Below are 19,914 nucleotides of genomic sequence, written 5' to 3' on the forward strand. Positions count from 1 at the left end.
ACACTCCGTTTTTTATTAAAAAACCACATTTCAGATAACCTTATAATTTTTTGAGGTGCTCTTAACAGTCATTCACATAGCATGCTGCAAACCTTTCATAAATCACATTGACAGTCCTCTTTTTCTTCCTTTTTCTTTTTGGCCATGTAACAGGTCAACTTTCTGTCAAACAGTTCAAACCTCTCTAGGAACATGGTTAACAAATTCCAAAGTTTTAGACAACAGACTAGAAAATAGAGGCAAAAACAGCTGAAGTCACTGTCTCCAGTGACCTAAATTGAGCTTAAATCTTCCTCTCGGTATTGAGTCATACAGTATAACTATGCTTTATTTCGGTGTTGCTGTAAACTAATTTTCAGAATGATAAAGCCAAACATCTCTGGGAAACTGACAGGGGGAAAAAAATACTACAGCGAGAACCTGAAATTTGTATTATAAATATATATTTATATTGCTTAAGGACAGAACTATAAATCAATCTCTTCTACTTTCCAAAAAAAAGAAATTGCTCCAATTGTGTATATTTTCCCTCTTATTGTTGCCAACAACAAGGACCAACCTTTCTGGCCTACCTATTACTATTAAACTGGCCTAATCTAACTTCAACAAAACATGATGTGGACTTGACACTTAGCCTGTGGTTGGTTTCATTTAAACCTATGATATTGTTGCCTCTTTGCATTTGCTGTTTTTAGAAAATGGCTGAAAGAGGGAACCAGGAAGTGCATTTTGTATTAATTTCTAGTGTAAAGTTATTTTCAAACAAATAAAATTCACTCTGTAATAAATTTAAACATAATCTCCCTTATTTACATAAGCTTACATAAAAGTCCAAAGAGCTGAGTGCTTAGGCTCAGTTGCAAACAAAATAGAAGTATTACATTCTTTGACAGTCAAAGAAATAATTCTCATTCAGTGATCCCTTTATTATTGCTATCTTTAGTTTCCATGGGGGTTTATGTGAATAAAGTAAAATAAAATCCCGCATGCACTTAGATAGAATTACAAATGAATGTTCTCTATTCCTGTTTATGTTAAGAGTTCCAAGAATGACTATCATGTGAGTATAATGGCGGTCTTTTAGCAGAGCTGACATAAAAGGGCTGTTCAACTGTGTTGTTTAATTGTATATATTCCAACGCTAGGCAACTCTCCAAATCTTATTGTAAACATTGTATAAGGTCTGTAAGTTCAGCAAAATAATGGAGTTCAGGCTTTTTACAATTAACTCCAAGTGACAGTTGACTTCTCTTTAGGATTTTATATATTGTTTGCCATGATTAGTGCAGATTGCTTTGTCACATAAAACAAGCTGACGTTTGGAAACTCGGTCTAATGTTATGTTCTAAGGGTGTCATTTTTCCCCCAGGAACACTGACTTGGTACGTTGTTTTGTTTATAAGTCTATGGATAAAGGTAATCTAGTAGAGACTGTTGTCTTAAGGTTGGAAATACAGAAGTATAGAATCAATAGCTATATTGAACAGATATTAAGTTTACTAGTTATTGTGTGATCGCAACAGAGAAATTTTGTTAATTCAATGGAAAGAATTATTTTAAAGTATTTCTAGGCAAAAAATTCATGTTTTTCTACACTTGAATCAGACACTAGTTTCTGTGCAATGATTAAGTAGGAAGGAAAGGCAGAGAACCAGACAATAAAAGGTAGTACATTCCTATCCTTGAGTTTTATAAGAATGAGGCTCATTTACTGTTCAAAGGACATTGTTTATACATTCCAGACTTCCATCTTATAATTGCTCCAGGATTTGTAAAAAGGAAATCTCAGCAGGACAGCAAAATTTATTCAAAGCAATAGCTGTACATAATTGGTATAAAATACAGCACAGTCTGCTCTGAAAACTCTTCTCAGTAATACAGATTCCACCCCTTCAACTCTGTATTGAAATAAAGTTTGACTTCTCTTCCATTACTTGAATCTTTCCTTCTCTCCCCTACCCAAATACTTTTTAAAAGCTCCTTCGAAGAATTTTCAACACAAATTAGGTGAGAAACTTTTTTGATGCCCATTTCGTTTCATTAGTGTTTACATGGTTACCATGGCAACAGGTAAGTAGGCGTAACCTGTGTTGTGAAAGAATGCTGGGGTGTTTTTTTTAACTTTTATGTTTTCACAAAACATTATGGGTTAATTATGTGTTTTATCACACATAAAAGTAAATTAAAATTTCATTGTTGTATTAGCATCATCTCAAGAACTCAGTTAAATGAACAAAAGAAAGGAAGCTGAAGTCTGGATATTATTATACAATCTTGAAAAACACATTAAAGGAAGGTGAGTCACAAAGCGAGGCATATCCCATTCATTACAACCACAACCTTTATTCAGATACCATATCATTGTCCTATAGTGTAGCTGGGTTTCTGACAAAATTCCTTCAAAAGCAAAATGGGAAGAAGAAAAATAACTGCATCTTCCTATTTAAAGTGCCATTTTCATTTAAAAATTATTTCAGAAAGTTCTTTTTGTGTGTTGATGAACAAGCTTACAATAGCTTTGCTAATTTAATTCACTTTAAAATACCATTTGATAGGATTTTAGCAGATGTTTCTTTACTGATATGAATGAGAATTTGTTGTTCTTCTTGGAAGAGGGAAAAAAAACTCCATGAAACTGGAAAAATCACCTATCAATATCAAGGCTTAAAAAACATTCATGAGTGGTTCAACAATGTGAACGTACTTAATGCCACAAAATTGTAAACTTACAAATATTTAAAATAGTAAATTTTATGCTATGTATATGCTACCACAATGTACAAAAACACTCGAGTTTGTACAGCAAGAGCCATTTTTAAAAGTTGTCATAATGAACTTAGAATTTGATAGCTTTTAAAAGGCACAGTCTCATATATAATTGTTATGTCCTATTAAATACATATCACATAAAGCATAACGTGGAAAAGGTAGACTTGAATAGAAAAAGAATAATCAGAACACAAATACTCATGAACTTGATGCCCTGAAAAGTATTTTCAGTTAGTTGCATTACAGGTAATATGCCATATTTATGATGTGATAATATCTGTTTTTTCTTATGGAATAATTATGAACTTCAAGTGATTGTTTTTTCAAATTCTGCACTTAAGATAATGCAGATTTCTAAAAACAAGCTAAAAAGAATAAAAAGTATTATGAAAAGGACCAAGACAACTCTCAGATTTTATCATAAAGCTGAACACACACACACACACACACACACACACACGTCTGCGCGCATGCAATACATACATATATATATATATATATATATATATATATATATATATATATATCCAATAAAGCTAAGAAAATAAAGAAAACATAAAATGAAGCCACTAAATATCAAAATCTTGAAGAGAAAATATATATATGCCTCTAATACATCATCGGTCATATTTTCTTCTAGCTGTGTACATTAGATTTCTTATCTTCATTCTTTGAGAATCTTCTTTGTAAGCAACTGCTTATGCATAAAAGCAACTAGTATGGTAATTAAGGATCAAATATCCAGAATAATTACATCATAGAAAGAAATGTATTGTTTTTTAAATTGAAGTAGACTGTTTAATGATGAGAAGCTGGACAAAGTGGCCTATTTTTAAATATAACTCAGTCTAAACAAATACAAGCTACACTTGTAAAGCACATCCTATAAAATATAAAAGGGTTCTTGTGTCTTTTGCTTTGCTTTCAGTAGGCAAAGACTTAGGATCTGCTCCATCTTAGCTGCTTTTGATTTCCTTTCTCTTCACATTCTGGTCACCAGTATTTGCAGGAATATATGGAGGCTAGCAATCAGAAAATCTGAAAATGCAAGATTCAACTTCAAAATGTATTTCACACAAAAATTCAGTCAGGGAGTATATATTTACTTGACAATATATCATAGGTGCACTGTCCAATATGAGAGCCATGGACCACACGTGGCTAAAATTTTTAAATTCAGTTCAACTGCATTAGCCAAATTTCAAGTGCCTGATAGCCCACATGGGGCCCAGTGGCCACTTTATCAGTGCAGATGTACAATATTTCCACCATTGCAGAAAGTTCCACTGGACAGAGCTGCACTACAGAATTGCCTTAAAGAGCAAGCTTCCCAAATTTACTTGAAATGAGGTGCTTTGGATTACTTCATGTCACCTCAAAGTATTTAAAGTCAACACCTGTTTGGTTGTTTTCAGTATCTATATGTAAAGGGAAATACAAGTCCCCCAGTAGCTAATTTTCTTAGAAAGTTATCTATTATTGATAGCAACAGGCCTGGCAAAATGCTTTGCACATTGTAGGCACTTACTAATCCTAAGAAATATATACATAATATAATATATATTATGTATATTTACATTATGTAAATATAATAAATGTACATTATAATCTAATATAATTTACTTGTTGGGAGGGAAAATACTGAAAAAGTCAAAAGATATCAGGAAAGAAAAAGCATAGCAGGAAGTTATGTGTATATTTAGTAAGTTTAATGTAGCATTTTGTTAATAGTAATTTGTGTACCTGTTGTCTCCTTTACAAGAATGTATTATTCTTACGGTGTTTCCCCAAAAATAAGACCTAGCCAGACCATCAGCTCTAATGCGCCTTTTGGAGCAAAAATTAATATAAGACCTGGTCTTATGTAACATAATAAAATAAGACCTGGTCTTACCTAATATAATAAAATAAGACCCGGTCTTACATAATATAATAAAATAAGAGCGAGTCTTATATTAATTTTTGCTCCAAAAGGAACATTAGAGCTGATGGTCTGGCTAGGTCTTATTTTAGGGGAAACACGGTAAGAATAATACATTCTTATAAAGGAGACGACAGGTACACAAATTACTATTAACTACATTAAACTTACTAAATATACATATAACTTCCTGCTATGCTTTTTCTTTCCTGATATCTTCTGACTTTTTCAGTATTTTCTCTCCCAACAGGTAAATTATATTAGATTATAATGTAAATTTATTATATAGTGTAGCCTAAATGAAATGCCACTTAGTGAAAGTTTAAATATAATAATTAAAGGAAAAATCAAATTAGTAAACTCTCACATCTCCATGTTTTAAACACCCTAAAAACAAGATTTTTACAAGCTGCCTAAGAGTGAGTATATAACCAACACAAAATTTGATATATCTGCTTCAAGTTGCCTGTATATTCTTTAAAATGTAGGTAAACTGTGCTCAAAAGCTTCATAATACATTGAGGAAGTTAGATGAAAGGTTCTAAAACCAAAAACTTTTAGTACAGGAAGTGAACTTGGATCAGAAAGGAAATTCCATGTGTTTTCTCGGGATAATAATTACTCGTGTGCTTATTTACACCGTAACTTTCCCTTTAGACTTTAAGTCACTCTGCTGAATATGTACCTTTTTAACTTAGATGAATAATGCCCATGACTTCTAAGGTGTCAAGTATGCCCATCTTTCATTGTTGAATTTTAAATAAAGGAAATCCAGTACAAGGCTACTGCAGTGCCTGGGGAGAGTAATTTATGCACGAACATTAACAGCAAAATGTTTGGGATCATGTTGTTTACGATGATTCACTCAATCCCACTGATTCTGGCCCAAGTAATCAACTGCTCTGTAACAAAAGGCACCTTGACATGTTTAATGAGTATATGATCCAAACAAACAGCATGAGGGAAAAACTATGTCCAAGTGACACATGGACTTGTTGATGCCACCTACTGTGCGTTTTTCCGAGGTTCTCCACCTAATTGACTAAAACAGAGGTCCTGAAGCATGATCGTTTGATGAGTGCCAAAGGCTGTCAACTGTGTTCAAATGTCTCACGAAAAACAAGAGATACTAGAGACTAGTGTGGAGTGTTCCCATCAGAGTGGTGAACAAGAGAGTGGCTTCAACAAATAAAGGAGATATTTAATCACAGCCTCTCTGGATTTGGGGGTTTTTTGTTTTTTGGTTTCTGGTTTTGTTTTGGTTTTTTGTGTGTGTGTGTTTTGTTTTTTTTTTTGGTGACCCAACAGGTTACAGCAGGTGGTGATGGCAGAATATTAAAGTTAGCAAGAATGAAGTAGTCTGGAGTCTATCCTGCCAGTGTGGGAGAGCTCCTGCCACCAAGCGAGAGGGTTTTGGCCCCTGACCCAGGGCTATAAAACAAAGACCTTTAGGAATGTGATTAAAGGAAGGATCCTGAAGCAGAAGAAGGCCACAAATAGGCCAAAGCCACGGAGGAGGAGCAGGGCCCAGCTATGGACTACCCAAGTAGTCTGCAAAGTTAGAAACATGAGAATAAAGCAGAATCAGCTCTGGACACTGGTCTGGCAAACCAGTAGAAGTGGCCATGCTAGTAGAAGGAAATGCAGAAGTCTGGCCAGCCTTACGTGGTGGATGACCTCAGAGTGACCACTGCTGATTCCTGATTGGATACCAGCTGGTGACGCTGGCCCCATTCACACCCCCGTCCAAACTCTGTGATAAATTTTCTGGAATGACTGCTAAAGCTGTGTGTGGCCTCCCTTCTCCCTTCCTCCTCAGGTCACTGTACTAACCAGTTATGTGAGGTCAGCCTTTCACCCTCCCACTCTCTGGCCCTCCTGCCACTCCACCCAACTCTCTCCGCCTCTCTGGAGATCTACTTCTGTCTCTTCACTTTGGGTAGCTTTTCCTCGTCTGTAAAATGAATACCTTGGAACAGACTATCTTAAAGTTCCTTCCCGTTCTAACATTCTGTGATTCTTGGATGTTACAAATTCCCAGAATCATAAAATTTAGAGTTGAAAGGAACTTCAGAAGTCGTCTATTCAACCTCCTACTCAACCTAAGCTAACCTAGCCAGAACTAATAAGCTTTGAAAGTTCTATGTAGTTGTTTTTGGCTGGCTGAATTCAGCAATAATCAAAGCTTAAAAACCTTAAAGCATGAAATATATATACACATATAACATTTTTTAAATATCTAAGAAAAAGTTTGAAGAAACGGAAGCCCATAGAGCAGCATGTTCTATTAATTAGAAGTTCGTATCTAAGGAGCATTCCCAACGTGTGTGTCTTCACAATATCCAGGGCATGTTGAAAAATCACAAGGGATGTCAAAAAATTCCCCAAATACAATCAATTTGCAATTTATTATTATACTTATAAATATATAAGACAGGGTGATGGGATGTCACAACTTCAAATATACAAAGCCTCAAAAGGAGAATAGAGTATAAAGGAGAATCAGTCATAGTTTGAGACTCATTCAAGAAAAACCAAAAGAATGTCGTCTGTTCTTAAAAGGTACATTTCAGTGAGTCAGTCACTTTTCAAAATTAATTTTGATCTCTGACAATAAATATTCCCTCTCCCTGTTCAAAAGAATTATTTTCTTAATAGAGTCTATGCCAACTATCACACTACAGATCCCGAAGCAATCACTGGATACTTCTAAGAAACGAGCACTTAAAACAATAATACTTTTCCATTGTGTTTTATTATAAATTATTTTAAAGTGGTATGTTTATACATAAAAGAGAAGAGATATACTTACAATTTGGATGATATCAATTCTCCCAAAATTGGTGTATAGATTTAATAACATTCCAATAATAATCCTATCAAATTTCTCTTTTATGGAAATTGACAGACTGACTCTAAGATTTATAAAAACAATGCAAAGGACCTAGAATAGTTAAGACCACTTTGGAGACTATATACTTGATATATTGCCAAAATAATTCAGACCATGTAGTATTAACACAAGGATACATAGGGAACAAAACAAAAAAGTCCAGAAAAAGAAAGACATAAATGTCGTCACCTGATTGATAACAAAGGCGACACTGAAATTCAAAGAGGAAAACGAAAAATGTCTTTTCAATAAATGCTGATGGATCAATTAGATATTTATATGTGGAAAAAAACAAATCTTGACTGTATCTACACCAAACACAAAAATTAATTAGAAATGGATCATAGACCTAAAAGTGAAAGGGAAAATACTTCTAGAAGAAAATATACAAACATATCTTCATGACCTTAAAGTAAGAGAAGATTTCTTAAACAGACACAAAAAGCAATAATCATAAAAGATGGGTAACTTGGACTTAATTAAAAGTAACAACTTCTATTTATTAAAAGATACTAACCCGATAGTGAAAGGAAAAATTGAAAATTGGGAGAAGATATTCTGATACATATATCTGATGAAGGATTTGTATCCAGACTATATTTAAAAACCTATAAGCCAATAAAAAGAAAAATCCAATAAAAAAGTGAACAAAAGGTTAAGTGCCATACTATGTGAATTATAGCCAGTTAACACTGTTATTTTTAAAAACTAAGCCAAAAAACTTCACAAAAGAGGTAGCCAACTGACCAGTAAATATATGAAAAAGGACTGGACATCATTTATCATCAGGGAATGCAAATTAAAATCATGAGATACCACCAACCAGAAGGCCTAAAATTAAAAAGACATATAATACCAAGCATTAGTGACATGCAGAGCAATTAGATTTCTCATGCTTTGCCTGACAGTATAAGGTTAATACCAACCAAAGCTGAATATACACATATCCTATGACCTACCATTTCCTCTTTTGCAAGTAAGTGCATATGTTGACCAAATGAAATGAAAAAAAAGAATAATTATAGCAATGTTATGCATAATATCTCAAAACTGAAATAATCTAAATGCCCATTAGTAATACAGCAGATAAATAAACTGGTATATTCTGTGATAAAAATACTACGTAGCATTAAAAGAACCAATGTTTGCTATCCATGACAACATGGATGGATGAAACCAAAATAATGATGCACTAAAGTTGCCAAATACAAAAGTATACATCCATACGATTTCATTTTTACGAAGCGCAAGAATAGGAGAAACCAATCTACAAAGTCAGGAGTACGGCTAGTGGTTACCTTTGGGGAGTACAAACTGGGAAAGGGCACGAGGGTGTTTTCTGTGTGCTGAAAATTTTATAGTGACCTATGTGGCCGTTGTATGAGTATATCAATCTGCCTATTTAAAATTTGTGCACTTTGCTGTATGTGTATTCTACCTCAATAAAAATTTTAAATACACAAACACGTAACAAAATTATCCCATTGCACTCCATGATGGCATAAATCATATCTTATTTACATATTTGCACCATCCAATGCATGCTCAGTGTTTGCTGAATTTAATTAAATTGGCCAGGTAGTCCCAACTATACGATCTTAACTAGATGATTTTAGTACAATATGTCTGCGTTGTCAATAGCAGAACTATAACTGTGCGCTTGCTTCCTGCAGACTCCTTTTCAATTCCCAACGCATTCACATTTAAAATATCTGGCTTTTTCTGCCCTCCCAAAAAAGGGGAGATAGGAGCATTTGCATATTGGAAAACAATCCCATTTGCAGGATTTAACAAGATTTAAATCAAAAAGGCAAAGGAAGAGGAAACAAAGAAAGGTGCTGCTATGGCGCCCTAGAAAGCAGATGTTCATTAGGGCCCAGACACACAGATGACTATCACAATGTACTTATCTGAACATGCTATCGTCAGACCACACAGTCAAATCAAATTTTGAACGCTCAAAGGATGTGCACTGAAGAACATCCTGTACTGCTGAAACATGAATTTGAAATTTGTGATAGAGACTGAGGGGTAGAAAAGAACACCAGATACCACCCACTAGCATTTTAAAGCCTATTTATATATTAAGATATAATCTATCCTAAAAAAAAAAAAAAAAGCAATCAAAATCAACAGCTATTAAGATTTCAGCTATTAAAATATGAGGAACTATTAGCAAGTAAGCAACATGTTTTTTAGTCTTTTGCAAATTAAAAAAACACAATACGTTTGTGATTGTTTTTAGATAAAGAATAGTTTTGTAAAATATTCAAGAAACAGAAAAAAATGGCTATGATTTTAAATTTTAGTATGAGCAAAGAAAAAAATGTATCTTAACATTTCACTGTCATATTTACATTCCAGTCTCATTAGCGTACACATTTATCATCAAAACACTTTCTATTATGCTAATTATGTTCTCTTTTGTTCAAAGTATTACATTATGTCTGCGCGTCCATAACACCCTTATATATTACCAAATAAAATTTTATTTAAAATTTCCATATAAAATTGGATAAGGAATCAGCAAGAAAATCCAATTCAAAGAGTCAATTGTAGTTAGCAAATTCTTAATCATAATCTGTAGCGTTAAGAGGTAGTAAAGATTTCTTTAGCCAAATTAAGTCAGGGACACTTGGTCCCAGATTCGGACAAATGCAGTGGGAGTAACTTGTATGTGACAATCACCCTCGTAGATCCACCATTAGCACACACACCTGTAGAAGTGAGTTCAGCGTGGCATTACTGTTAGTGTGCAGGAAGAACAGCTGAGGGCAGGAGTGGGGGAGAAGGGAGTGAGGGAAAAGGAAAAAGGAGGGAGAAAACACAGTTGGAGACTGCCCAAACCCATGGGCTCTATCCCCACCCACTCCCACTTTGCAGGCCCTTATGTATGAAATATAGGAAAAGAGTTTCAAGCTCCAAATAACTGACAAGTGAACTTTTTGGAACAAAACTTGTTGAAACACAACTCACTTGTAAAGTATGGTATGCCCAATGATTAAACAAAGCACACAGCGCTCCAGAAAAATAGCATCTGCCAGCTTTAGAATTTTTGTTACACCGGTAGCAGTTTCTCTGGTAGCCAATTCTTTCTCTGTTGTTGTTGTTAATAAAAGCATGTACGTGATCAAGTAGAATGGAACCTATGAAGAGGCTGAGATAAGGAAACTTTTCTTTTTTAAACAATAAAATTAAAGCTGTGCTTTGTAGGAGGCATGGAGGGCCTTGGAAGTATTCTAGTTAACGACCTGAAAATAAAAACTGAGCAAATTTTTCTTTTTACAAATGTCTGCATTTGTCCAAAGCCTGTTTGGTGATGAATCCAAATTGCTGTTCAGAAGACAAAAGTAAAGGTGACAGTATTATAAATTTCTAATAAAATGTACTTTTCCTTATAACCGAGTATTTCATCTGAGACTTTATTTTACAAACAAAATATTACATTGTTATTCTACAGGTAAGAAAGGATTGAGGTTCTCCGGTAGTAGAAATGTACTCCCAATTGCAAGTCACAAAATCACCATGTTTAAAAAGTATTCAACAGTCATTTGAAGAGCTTAAGTATAATATAAATGTAAATTTATCACCTAAACATCTTCTTGGCAATTTTGATTCCCCCCACCCCAAGAAATTCAAGTAAAGAGCACAGTATTCCATGATACAGCCATCCAATTCTGCCCATTCTAATTATTAAAATGTTCAACTTATAAAAAGAGTTGTATTATGTAAAATGGGCCTACACACTCGCAGAGCCGGGAAGATGATGCATTTTTCTTTCAAGATCAGCAAAAAATATCTTTGATATCTGCGAAATGATCTAGTTTTGTTACAAAAAACCTTTACCTGAAGCCACTGTTTCTCTGGGACCCAGCAGTCCAACAGCCCGTGGAGCTCAATGAGCAGCCAGAGGGATGTTTCCATGTCTGACACAGAGGCCAAGCAGAAGACAATATGACTCCTGACGACTGAGTTCTTTTGCAGAAGTAACAGCTTATTTTATTTTAAAAGAATTAAAGCTAGATAGTGACCAAATAAAGAGAGTAAACCGCTATATCCACAAAAGATCAGGAACAATAAAAAATCTGTTATTTTCTGATGACATGCCAGGTCACATTAGACACACCATCAGTATGTAGATTACAGGCACGCAAGAGCAAATTAGTAGCCGAACAAAACTCCAAACTTATTTTTTCCCCTTTGCCATGAGCAAGGCTAATGAATTAGAAGAAATGAGCATCACTTCAAAGGGGTTAAAACAATAAAAGTAACATTTCTGTGTAACCATTATGTCATCATTTAAGGATTATATTCTCAGCCTGTTGGCCTATGAACATTTGTAAGCATAAAACTGGAAAAATAATAATGTAAAATAGGTAATTGAATGTGAAAATCTGAGGGGAAAAGAGTTAACATAAAGTACGAAAAAATGTTATTCTTTAAAATTCTAAGTACTCATAAGAGGATTATAAAGCAGAAAAAATACAAAACAATGCTGATTATCAATTCAAGAAATTTTCATTCATCAATCTAAAGCCCAAATTCTTTCTAAAACTCCCTAATTCATTGTAGCTTTCATTAGCACTTTATTTTTTCCTCACAAAACACATGGCACTGTTTTTAATCCCCCACATATAGATCTTAACTCAGACCCTTGGTTGGTATGCTGCCTTGCTGGCTGTACTATTTTGTAAAATAACCTTTGCTATTTCTTGTGTTGTGTCTATTCTGGTGGCTGGAGAGCAGGGACCAGTTATTACACTCCCCAACCATTCCCAACGTCCAGGGCAGGGAATGGTGCTCTGGGGTCACTCGGGTAATACAATCGATTAGTTAGTATTTCAGTCCTCCATGAGCCTCAGCAATTTTCCAACAAGCCACCAGCTTAAAATTTAACCTAATTCCAGGATACAGACGCAACAGCCAACGTAGGACATCATCAACCAGACGATGAATTGTGTGTTTACTGTACCAGACTTGCAAGCAAGTTAACTGTTCATATTAGAATCTAATCTCTCTTAGAATCTAGGTTTTCATATTCACCATCCAGAAGACGATTCTCCATCCCCTAAAATTACAAATGTATCCACTTAAAAATTAGCTAAAAGACAATGTTCACTCTTATACATTTTCTTCCCTAGGAGGCCTGGGATGTTGATTTTTGCCCGATCTTCCACTCTCCTCCTTCCTCCCCCCACCCCCAACATCATCTTTGACATGCTTATTTTGCAGTGCTTATTTGAAAAATTAAAATATTCATATAATTATGTTAAGGAAACTGGATGCACTGAGCAAAAATAAGGAATTCGATTATGGGAGATACACGTTCAGTTTGTTCTTGGCTTAGCTGTCATCATCCCCTTTCACACTTTTGCCCTCCTATCAACCCGATTAAGAAATGTTTAGTTCCTATTATCGAATTTGTGTGTATGCTCAAATTTGCATGTGCTTGCACACATGGTTCTAAGAAGACATTTTGCTATTTATCATCTGACCAATCTCCTAGTGGCAACCGTCTGTGTCGTCCAAGTGCAGCCTCTCAGGAGGCACAGCCAAGTTCCACAAGGTTCTATGATTTATTTATTAAAATGAACCGGTGAGGAACCAGAACATTTGAATTCATTCCACATAAAATCCCCAAGCCCAGTGTTCAATTTTGAATACTATATGGTCTGATTGCATACCAAATATTAAGGCACTGCATTTAAATCAATGACATCTCATTACAACATTTTCTTTAAAATAAGCTATGTTGCATTGAAGAAAACATTTCCACGTAAGGGCAACTTGACATGTTCCTGCTTATTCCTATAATATCCCAGTGAATGGGTTACAAAGCTAGATGGCTGAATGTCACTCAGGTAATACGATCGGGTTATGCAGCAGTCAGTGACTGAGGTAACTATAACTCTAAACACCTCAATGATAGTTTATATTTTAGTTATTATCCATTAAATGAATAAATACTTTTACCAAGTCTGAACTACCCTGGGAAAAAAAGGAGATTTTCTTGAAAATTAAGCAGGAAAAAGTTTGGATTGTGTTGGTGGGTGCCAGTGATAGGAGGCAAAGATAGACTGAGTTACCAATTCATCACATGTGACGTTTCCACCCTCGATGTAACACTATGAGAGATTTTTCCTGGCATCGTATCTTTTTTTTTAATAAAGACTGCACAAAAAGGCACTTCTGGTTCTATAAATTAAGCACTGGCCAATTGATATGTGATTCATCTTAGGGATCTTACTCAATTCATAAAATATTTGAAAGTGTTTTTTTTTCTAATTATAGGAACAAAATAAATCAAAACACAAATCAAGCTATATTGAGATTTCATTAGAAAATTAGGCTGGATTATTATATTTGTAGATTTTGGTCTATAGTTTTATTCTGGTCTAAAAAAGTTTTGTAGGTTCTTATTCTGAATAATGATAGTCACCAACAAGCATTTATTTAGCACCTACTGTTCTGTGAATCAAGCAAGAAACTAGGGCGGTGTTGATATCCTTTGATGAGAGACTAACAGTGGAATAACAAGACCATGCTTGGGGAAAATAAACTTCTGTGAACTGAGCATCCAATAAAAAACAAACTAGACAAGAAATTCTTCATCTTTAAAATGAATGAATTATATTTAAGTGTCCATATCATTTTTACTAAGCACTTATCCTTCCATTCTAGATCTTCCTCAGATGATTTTTACTGGTTCAGCAGATATAGAGGGAAAAAGATTTTCTTTTCTGGCAACCCGCTCCTGAGTAAAAAGAAAAGGAAAAAAGATCCCTTTGCCTTTAGCTAAAAGACCTATGACTTAAAATTAAAACACTCATTAGGTAAACTGGGATAATGTTAAAGTTCTAATAAACCATTAAACAAAATACAAAGTCTAAGCAATAAATAAGTTTTAAAAATTTTTTTCCTAAAAGTGTATTACATGGAAATTGCCCAGATTTGAATTTAAATTCAAAGCCAAGATTGTCAAACATATAAGATATATCTAGTTATCCCCATACTAAATGATTGAATACTTTCCTATGTCTCTGTTCCTTTTCCCTTCTAGTAGCTTAAGATTTGGCTCCCAACATAATATATATATATGTATGTATTATGGGCAATTCAAAAGAAATTGTTCTCTAAGGGGAAGGCGCTACAATATTGCATCTTGAATATTACAATGCATCTTCATTTTAACAAATCCATGACCTTGAGTCTTCCAGCTAGCCACAATATGCCACTCACCTAAGGAAATTAGGTGTATGCACTATGTAAAATATTGCATTACTTTATTGATACATGTAAGCAAACTTTTTTCACCTCATAAATGTGGTTACTTCTTAAGACATAAAGCACCCCAAGTCTGAATATCATGCCTCTGTACTTCCAATTCACCTTAAAATGCTCAGTGGTTCTTTGTATCAAATCATGACTCCTAATTCCTGGAGAAACAGATTGACACACTATTCATTTAGCTACAACTAAGTAAAAGTTAAGGAATTCAACAAAATGTTACCGCACCCAAAACTTCAATTCAGAAAAACTGTTTTGTTCTAGTAGCCTTTATTAATAGAATCTAAAATTATACTCTTTATTTTCCAGATTTTGAAGCTTGATTCAGATATGTTCTTTGGCATACACTTACACAAAAATTGTCTTAAAAACAAATTTTGTTTTAGAAACAAACATTTTTGTAGTATAGAAAATAATACTGTTGTATACATAAAAACTTTAAAATCAAGCTTTCAATATGATATATGTTTTATAGAAACATATCTGGATAACTATGAATAAAGATCACAAATGCATTAAATTGCTTTTAGTTGGAACAAAATATTAGCTAACTATGTAAAAAATATTTTGTCTTTCCCTTTCTTAGAAAGAAATAGAATAATTATTTCAATACCCATAAATATTTGCATGCATGCATTAGCAGTAAGGTAGGTTGTAGTATCTTTGAAATAAACAGACCATGATTCAAGGGCTGCCTTTATAACAAGTGAAATTAATACAGCCATTGTTTGAAAATGTGTAATACAAATCTTTAGAATAAAATACATTAAATGATCAAATTTTTTTCTGTGTATCTTCAAAGTGGATACTAAATGTAATTTTTCATAATATAGCATGTCACTGTATATAATTCAGAACAATATGTGCTCCTAAATAGTACGAGTATGAAGCTATATCAAACTATATCTTAGAATGAATGTGTCAGGTGATAAAAAGAACCTGCTATGATAAGACCATCTTGACACAGAAATACAAAAAACCCAACAAGCATGTAAAATCCGGTTACTTGAAATATATGTTGCTCTACACTAAGGTATTATGAAAAACTCACAATCTCCTTCATTTCCACCCATGTCATGACCTTCCACAAGCATCCTTAAATTTATGTTAATATAGCTGTATTCCTATTTCTAATGAGTTTCTCTTTCTGTCAAAGCAGAAAGCATACCAATATGGTCACACATGGTAATACAGCTCTGTAGATTTTTTTATTGTTGTGGCTGATAAAATTTGGAAGTAACTAATACATTTTTATGGGGAAAAATTACTAAATAAATTCTCCAAAACAGAGTCTGATTGGATGATTAACATAAGAAGAATAATTTGACAAATGTTAACTTTTAAAAGTATAGCAACAAAACTCTTTTTAAGTGCCATGTTAATTGGTGTCTCTTCCTTCTGATGAAAAGAAATCCCATCTGCTTATTCTTCCTCAATTTTAAAAAAATCACATTCCCATCTCTTAATCACAAGTTTAAGTCAAACATCACTTTGTAAACAACCGTGTCATTCCTCAGTTTTGATACAGCTTCCAAATAGAAGTTTCAAAACAACTCTGACTAGCTAACACATCACCGTACTTTAAACAGAGTGATGTTTTCTATCCAATACTTTGAGAAGGTTAAAACACACGCACACACAGGCAAGATCATCACTGTAGACAACAGAGTCTAAGTGAGTTTATTAACTCTTTAGGTAGATTAGGCCACACTTGCTTTTAAACTAACTACAAATCAAATGAAGACGCTATTATTTTTAATTACTCTCACTACCATGTTACCAGCAGATATGTAAGGGAGAAAAAAAGGGGGGCTAACATGTTCCAAACTGTGCTTATCTAAAATCTGCACCTAGTCACTTTACATTTTAGGAGACACCTCTTACTGAGATAATCAAGATACTTTACAATAGGGAATTTAGATTTAATTATCAAACTTTAATACAATGTTATATAGGTCAAGTGAGTATGTGTGTCCTTCTCTGGAAACAAAGAGATACAGAGTAATAGGATTTCAGATTTTATAGTAGAAACAGCAAGATATGTTTTGAGAATGTCATTTACTGTAACACAAATCAATATTAAATGCTTTATGCAGGAAGCACACTTTCAGAAAATGGGCCCTAAAGCTTTCTGGGATCCGACCCTAATTACTAGAGCAGGCTCTTGCCGTTTGTCTCTCTCTTCAATTATTTACCGGGCAAAAAGAGCCAAATGGCGTTGCATTAGCTATATTAAATTCTATGTACTTGGTTTCTAACTTACTAATGGTACATAAAAATTACTAAGGTGAATATGCCTGTAGAACCATGGCCTTTTTTCTTCTTCACCTGAGTGTATGTATTTATTATTCATACAGTTAAGTGTTGACTAGGCTGTCCTTCAGCCACCCAATGCTGCATAATTTAAACAAGTGCATTAAACATATATGATATCTAAAAGGCAGTGCATTGATTATGCCTCAAAATTCTTTAGACAACTTATATTTACAATGTAGCTCACAAAAAAATATGCACCTCCCTCCAGTTCCTGAAAACAAATTTATGGGGACAACACAGAAATAAATCATGGGTATCCTTGCCACTACTATCTTGCTGCTTTCTGGCGACCCAAAGTAAAATAAGAATTGGGGTGAGTGAAAATGAGGCCCTTGCGTGCTAGGAAATTTCTGGTCTCTATGCTGACAAGTGTCCTTTTTACATGGACAAATACAGAGCTATGTTGTAGGTGCCTTAACATGGACCACACACACTGTAAGCTTATCAAGGTTGAATCAGAGATTCTTTGCACCAGGCCAGAAATGTCCTCTGCAACCAAGCAGGGCATGATTACAACCTCCCAAAGAAAGTTGAGGCACTGCCTGACTCTTTTGTGATCTAGAAAGGGCACCTGGAGCCGTGATAAGAGATGCTAATTGCTGGAGAACGCTGGTGCATCCAACTTCCACCTTCCTAAACCGTGGCATAAGCTCCCAAAGCAGTGAAATCCTCACTCTTCGTGGGTCCAATACACAATTTTTAATGAGTTCAGGAGGCATTCAGTTCTTGTAAAAATAAGATAGGCCCAATAATTAAGAACCCAGGGTCCCTAGAAAGCCAGTCGCAATTTGTATGGCTACATGTCATCAGCTGTGTTACCTAAGAGTATGCCAAGGCCACTTTTGAGAAGGCACCACTGGAACTCGATCTGTGATAAACATAAATGGTAGTATTTTTCTAAACTATTTAGTTTAGAAAAATAGTCATTTCTTTCTCTGCACTGAAATCTGCCCATTGTCCCTCCTTCGCAAAGGCTACAGAGAAGATTAAAAGGGACATCAATGAACGCTGAGTGAACTTTGGCCACTTTTCTACCCAAAACACCAGCGTAAAAGTAGAAATCAGTAACCAGGTGAAGTGCCACAAAGATCAAGGAGAGGGGCGGCGCGCAGGACCGGAGGCGGGGAGTAAAATGTCCCGTCCCCCCACCCCCGCAAGCCCCAGACATCGCGCGCGCTGAGGCTGAGGGGCGTCCCCAGGGGACTGGAGGCTCCGCGCCACTGCGAGGGAAGACGAGAGTTACTGCTCGCAGGGCGAGGCCCAGGAGAAGGGGTCGAAAAGCCGCGCCGCCAGTGGGTCCTGCCGCGGGCCCCAGGCGTCGGCGGCCGAGCAGCCAACGCTCGGCGAGGGGCTCCGCGAGGGGCGCCGCTCGGCCCCGCGACCCTCCCCACCTCCCGGGCCAGGAAGGGGCTGGCGGCTCTTTCCTGTCTAGTCTCTCCCCCCGCGGCTTTCTGTAACCCGATCCCCGCACTCGCTCCCCCGGCAGCCGCCGCCCCGCGCGCCGCCCGGCTCTGCCCAGGCCAGCGCTATAGTTAGCAACCTTCCATCAACTCCGCGGGGGGCAGCGGGGGCCTGCCGCGCGCCCCTCCCCGGGCCTGAGCCGCGCGCGCCCCCGGCGCCCCTTTACCTTGGCTTGAAGATACTGGGGGTAGTAGTAGGTGGCGTACTGAGGGTACATCTGCTGTTTCCACACTTTGCCCATGAAGCTGGAAGGAAGCCTGCCGCGCAGGGTCGCGGGCACTTTGGGGTTTCCAAGTCTCGATCTCTCCTGCCTCTCCCTTTCCGGCGGCGGCGGCGGCGGCTGCCGCTGCTCCACCTCCCAGCCGGGACAAGACGTCCTCCTCCTCCTCCTTCTTCTTCTCCTCCTCCCAGGCAGAGAGAAAGACACTGCAGAGCGCAGAGGGCACCCGGGACAGGGCGCTCCCAAGGAGTTGCCTCCCGGAGCCCGACTGCTGCGGGGCTGCCAAGGGCTGGCGCGCTGGCCGCTCCGCTCCGCTCTAACGAGCAGGCTGAGCGGGGCTGGGAGGTAATCAATACAAGTGGAAAGTGCGGCGGCGGCGGCGGCGGCGGCTGCGATCGGTGCCAGGCGGCATCTGGGGTGGGTGCGCCGGATTGGGAGAGGGGAGAGGGGCAGGCGTGCCGAGGCCGTGGGGGAAGGGCGGGCGGGGGCGGGGCTTGGGCGCCGCGGAGCCGGGACCCGCTGGAGGTGAGGGCTGAGTTTTAACCACTCCTCACCTCCCAGGCTCGCGGTAGGACGCGCAGGAACCTTGGGAGCCGGAATCGCTTTGTGTCGGGGTGAGAGGGTGGGGGGTGGATTTGAGGGACCCAGCTTAAGAACTGCAGAGTGGACACCTCGTTTGCTTTCATGAGTTTATCTCTCCGTAAGGGGGATGGGAGGTAAAGGGAAAGATGAGGAAATCTGATCAATCTCTCACTTCCCCCCGCCCAGTGTTTTTTGTTTTTGTTTTTGTTTTTTTCCTCAAGGGAAAGAAAATGGTTTAGTGCCCAACCACAAAGCTGGAGTCGGGACACCTGGGTTTGGTTTTCCCCGCCCCCACCCCCCAGGCCACCACACTGATTTTCTAGGTGACCTTGGGAGGATTAGTGTCCTTCGGCTTGGTTTTCCCAGATGTGAAAGGTGAAATTATGCCCTCTGCACAAGGGGAGGCAAAGCTTGCTCGCGCGGCAGCGGGCGCGCGCGTGCGCGCGCGTACACACACACACACAC

The 19,914-nt window shown here is 37.1% G+C and overlaps 1 protein-coding gene and 1 long non-coding RNA gene across 7 annotated transcripts in view; one reads left to right on the forward strand and one right to left on the reverse strand.

Moving 5' to 3' along the window:
* RBMS1 (RNA binding motif single stranded interacting protein 1) overlaps positions 1–19,118 on the reverse strand; it is a 198,214-nt gene extending 179,096 nt beyond the window's left edge. For all 6 annotated transcript variants that reach the window (XM_074337078.2, XM_019727264.3, XM_019727271.3 and 3 more), the window contains exon 1: positions 18,814–19,118. In XM_074337078.2, the coding sequence (XP_074193179.1) occupies positions 18,814–18,888 (75 nt within the window). In that variant the 5' untranslated portion in view covers positions 18,889–19,118. The remainder of the gene's footprint in view (positions 1–18,813) is intronic.
* A 27-nt stretch (positions 19,119–19,145) lies between these two features.
* LOC141572364 (uncharacterized) overlaps positions 19,146–19,914 on the forward strand; it is a 97,261-nt gene continuing 96,492 nt past the window's right edge. The window contains exon 1 of the long non-coding RNA XR_012497722.2: positions 19,146–19,284. This is a non-coding gene — a long non-coding RNA (uncharacterized LOC141572364). The remainder of the gene's footprint in view (positions 19,285–19,914) is intronic.

Source organism: Rhinolophus sinicus, chromosome 17 (genome assembly GCF_057876585.1).
Source record: "Rhinolophus sinicus isolate RSI-liver-muscle chromosome 17, RSI-T2T, whole genome shotgun sequence".
Lineage (NCBI taxonomy): Eukaryota > Metazoa > Chordata > Mammalia > Chiroptera > Rhinolophidae > Rhinolophus > Rhinolophus sinicus.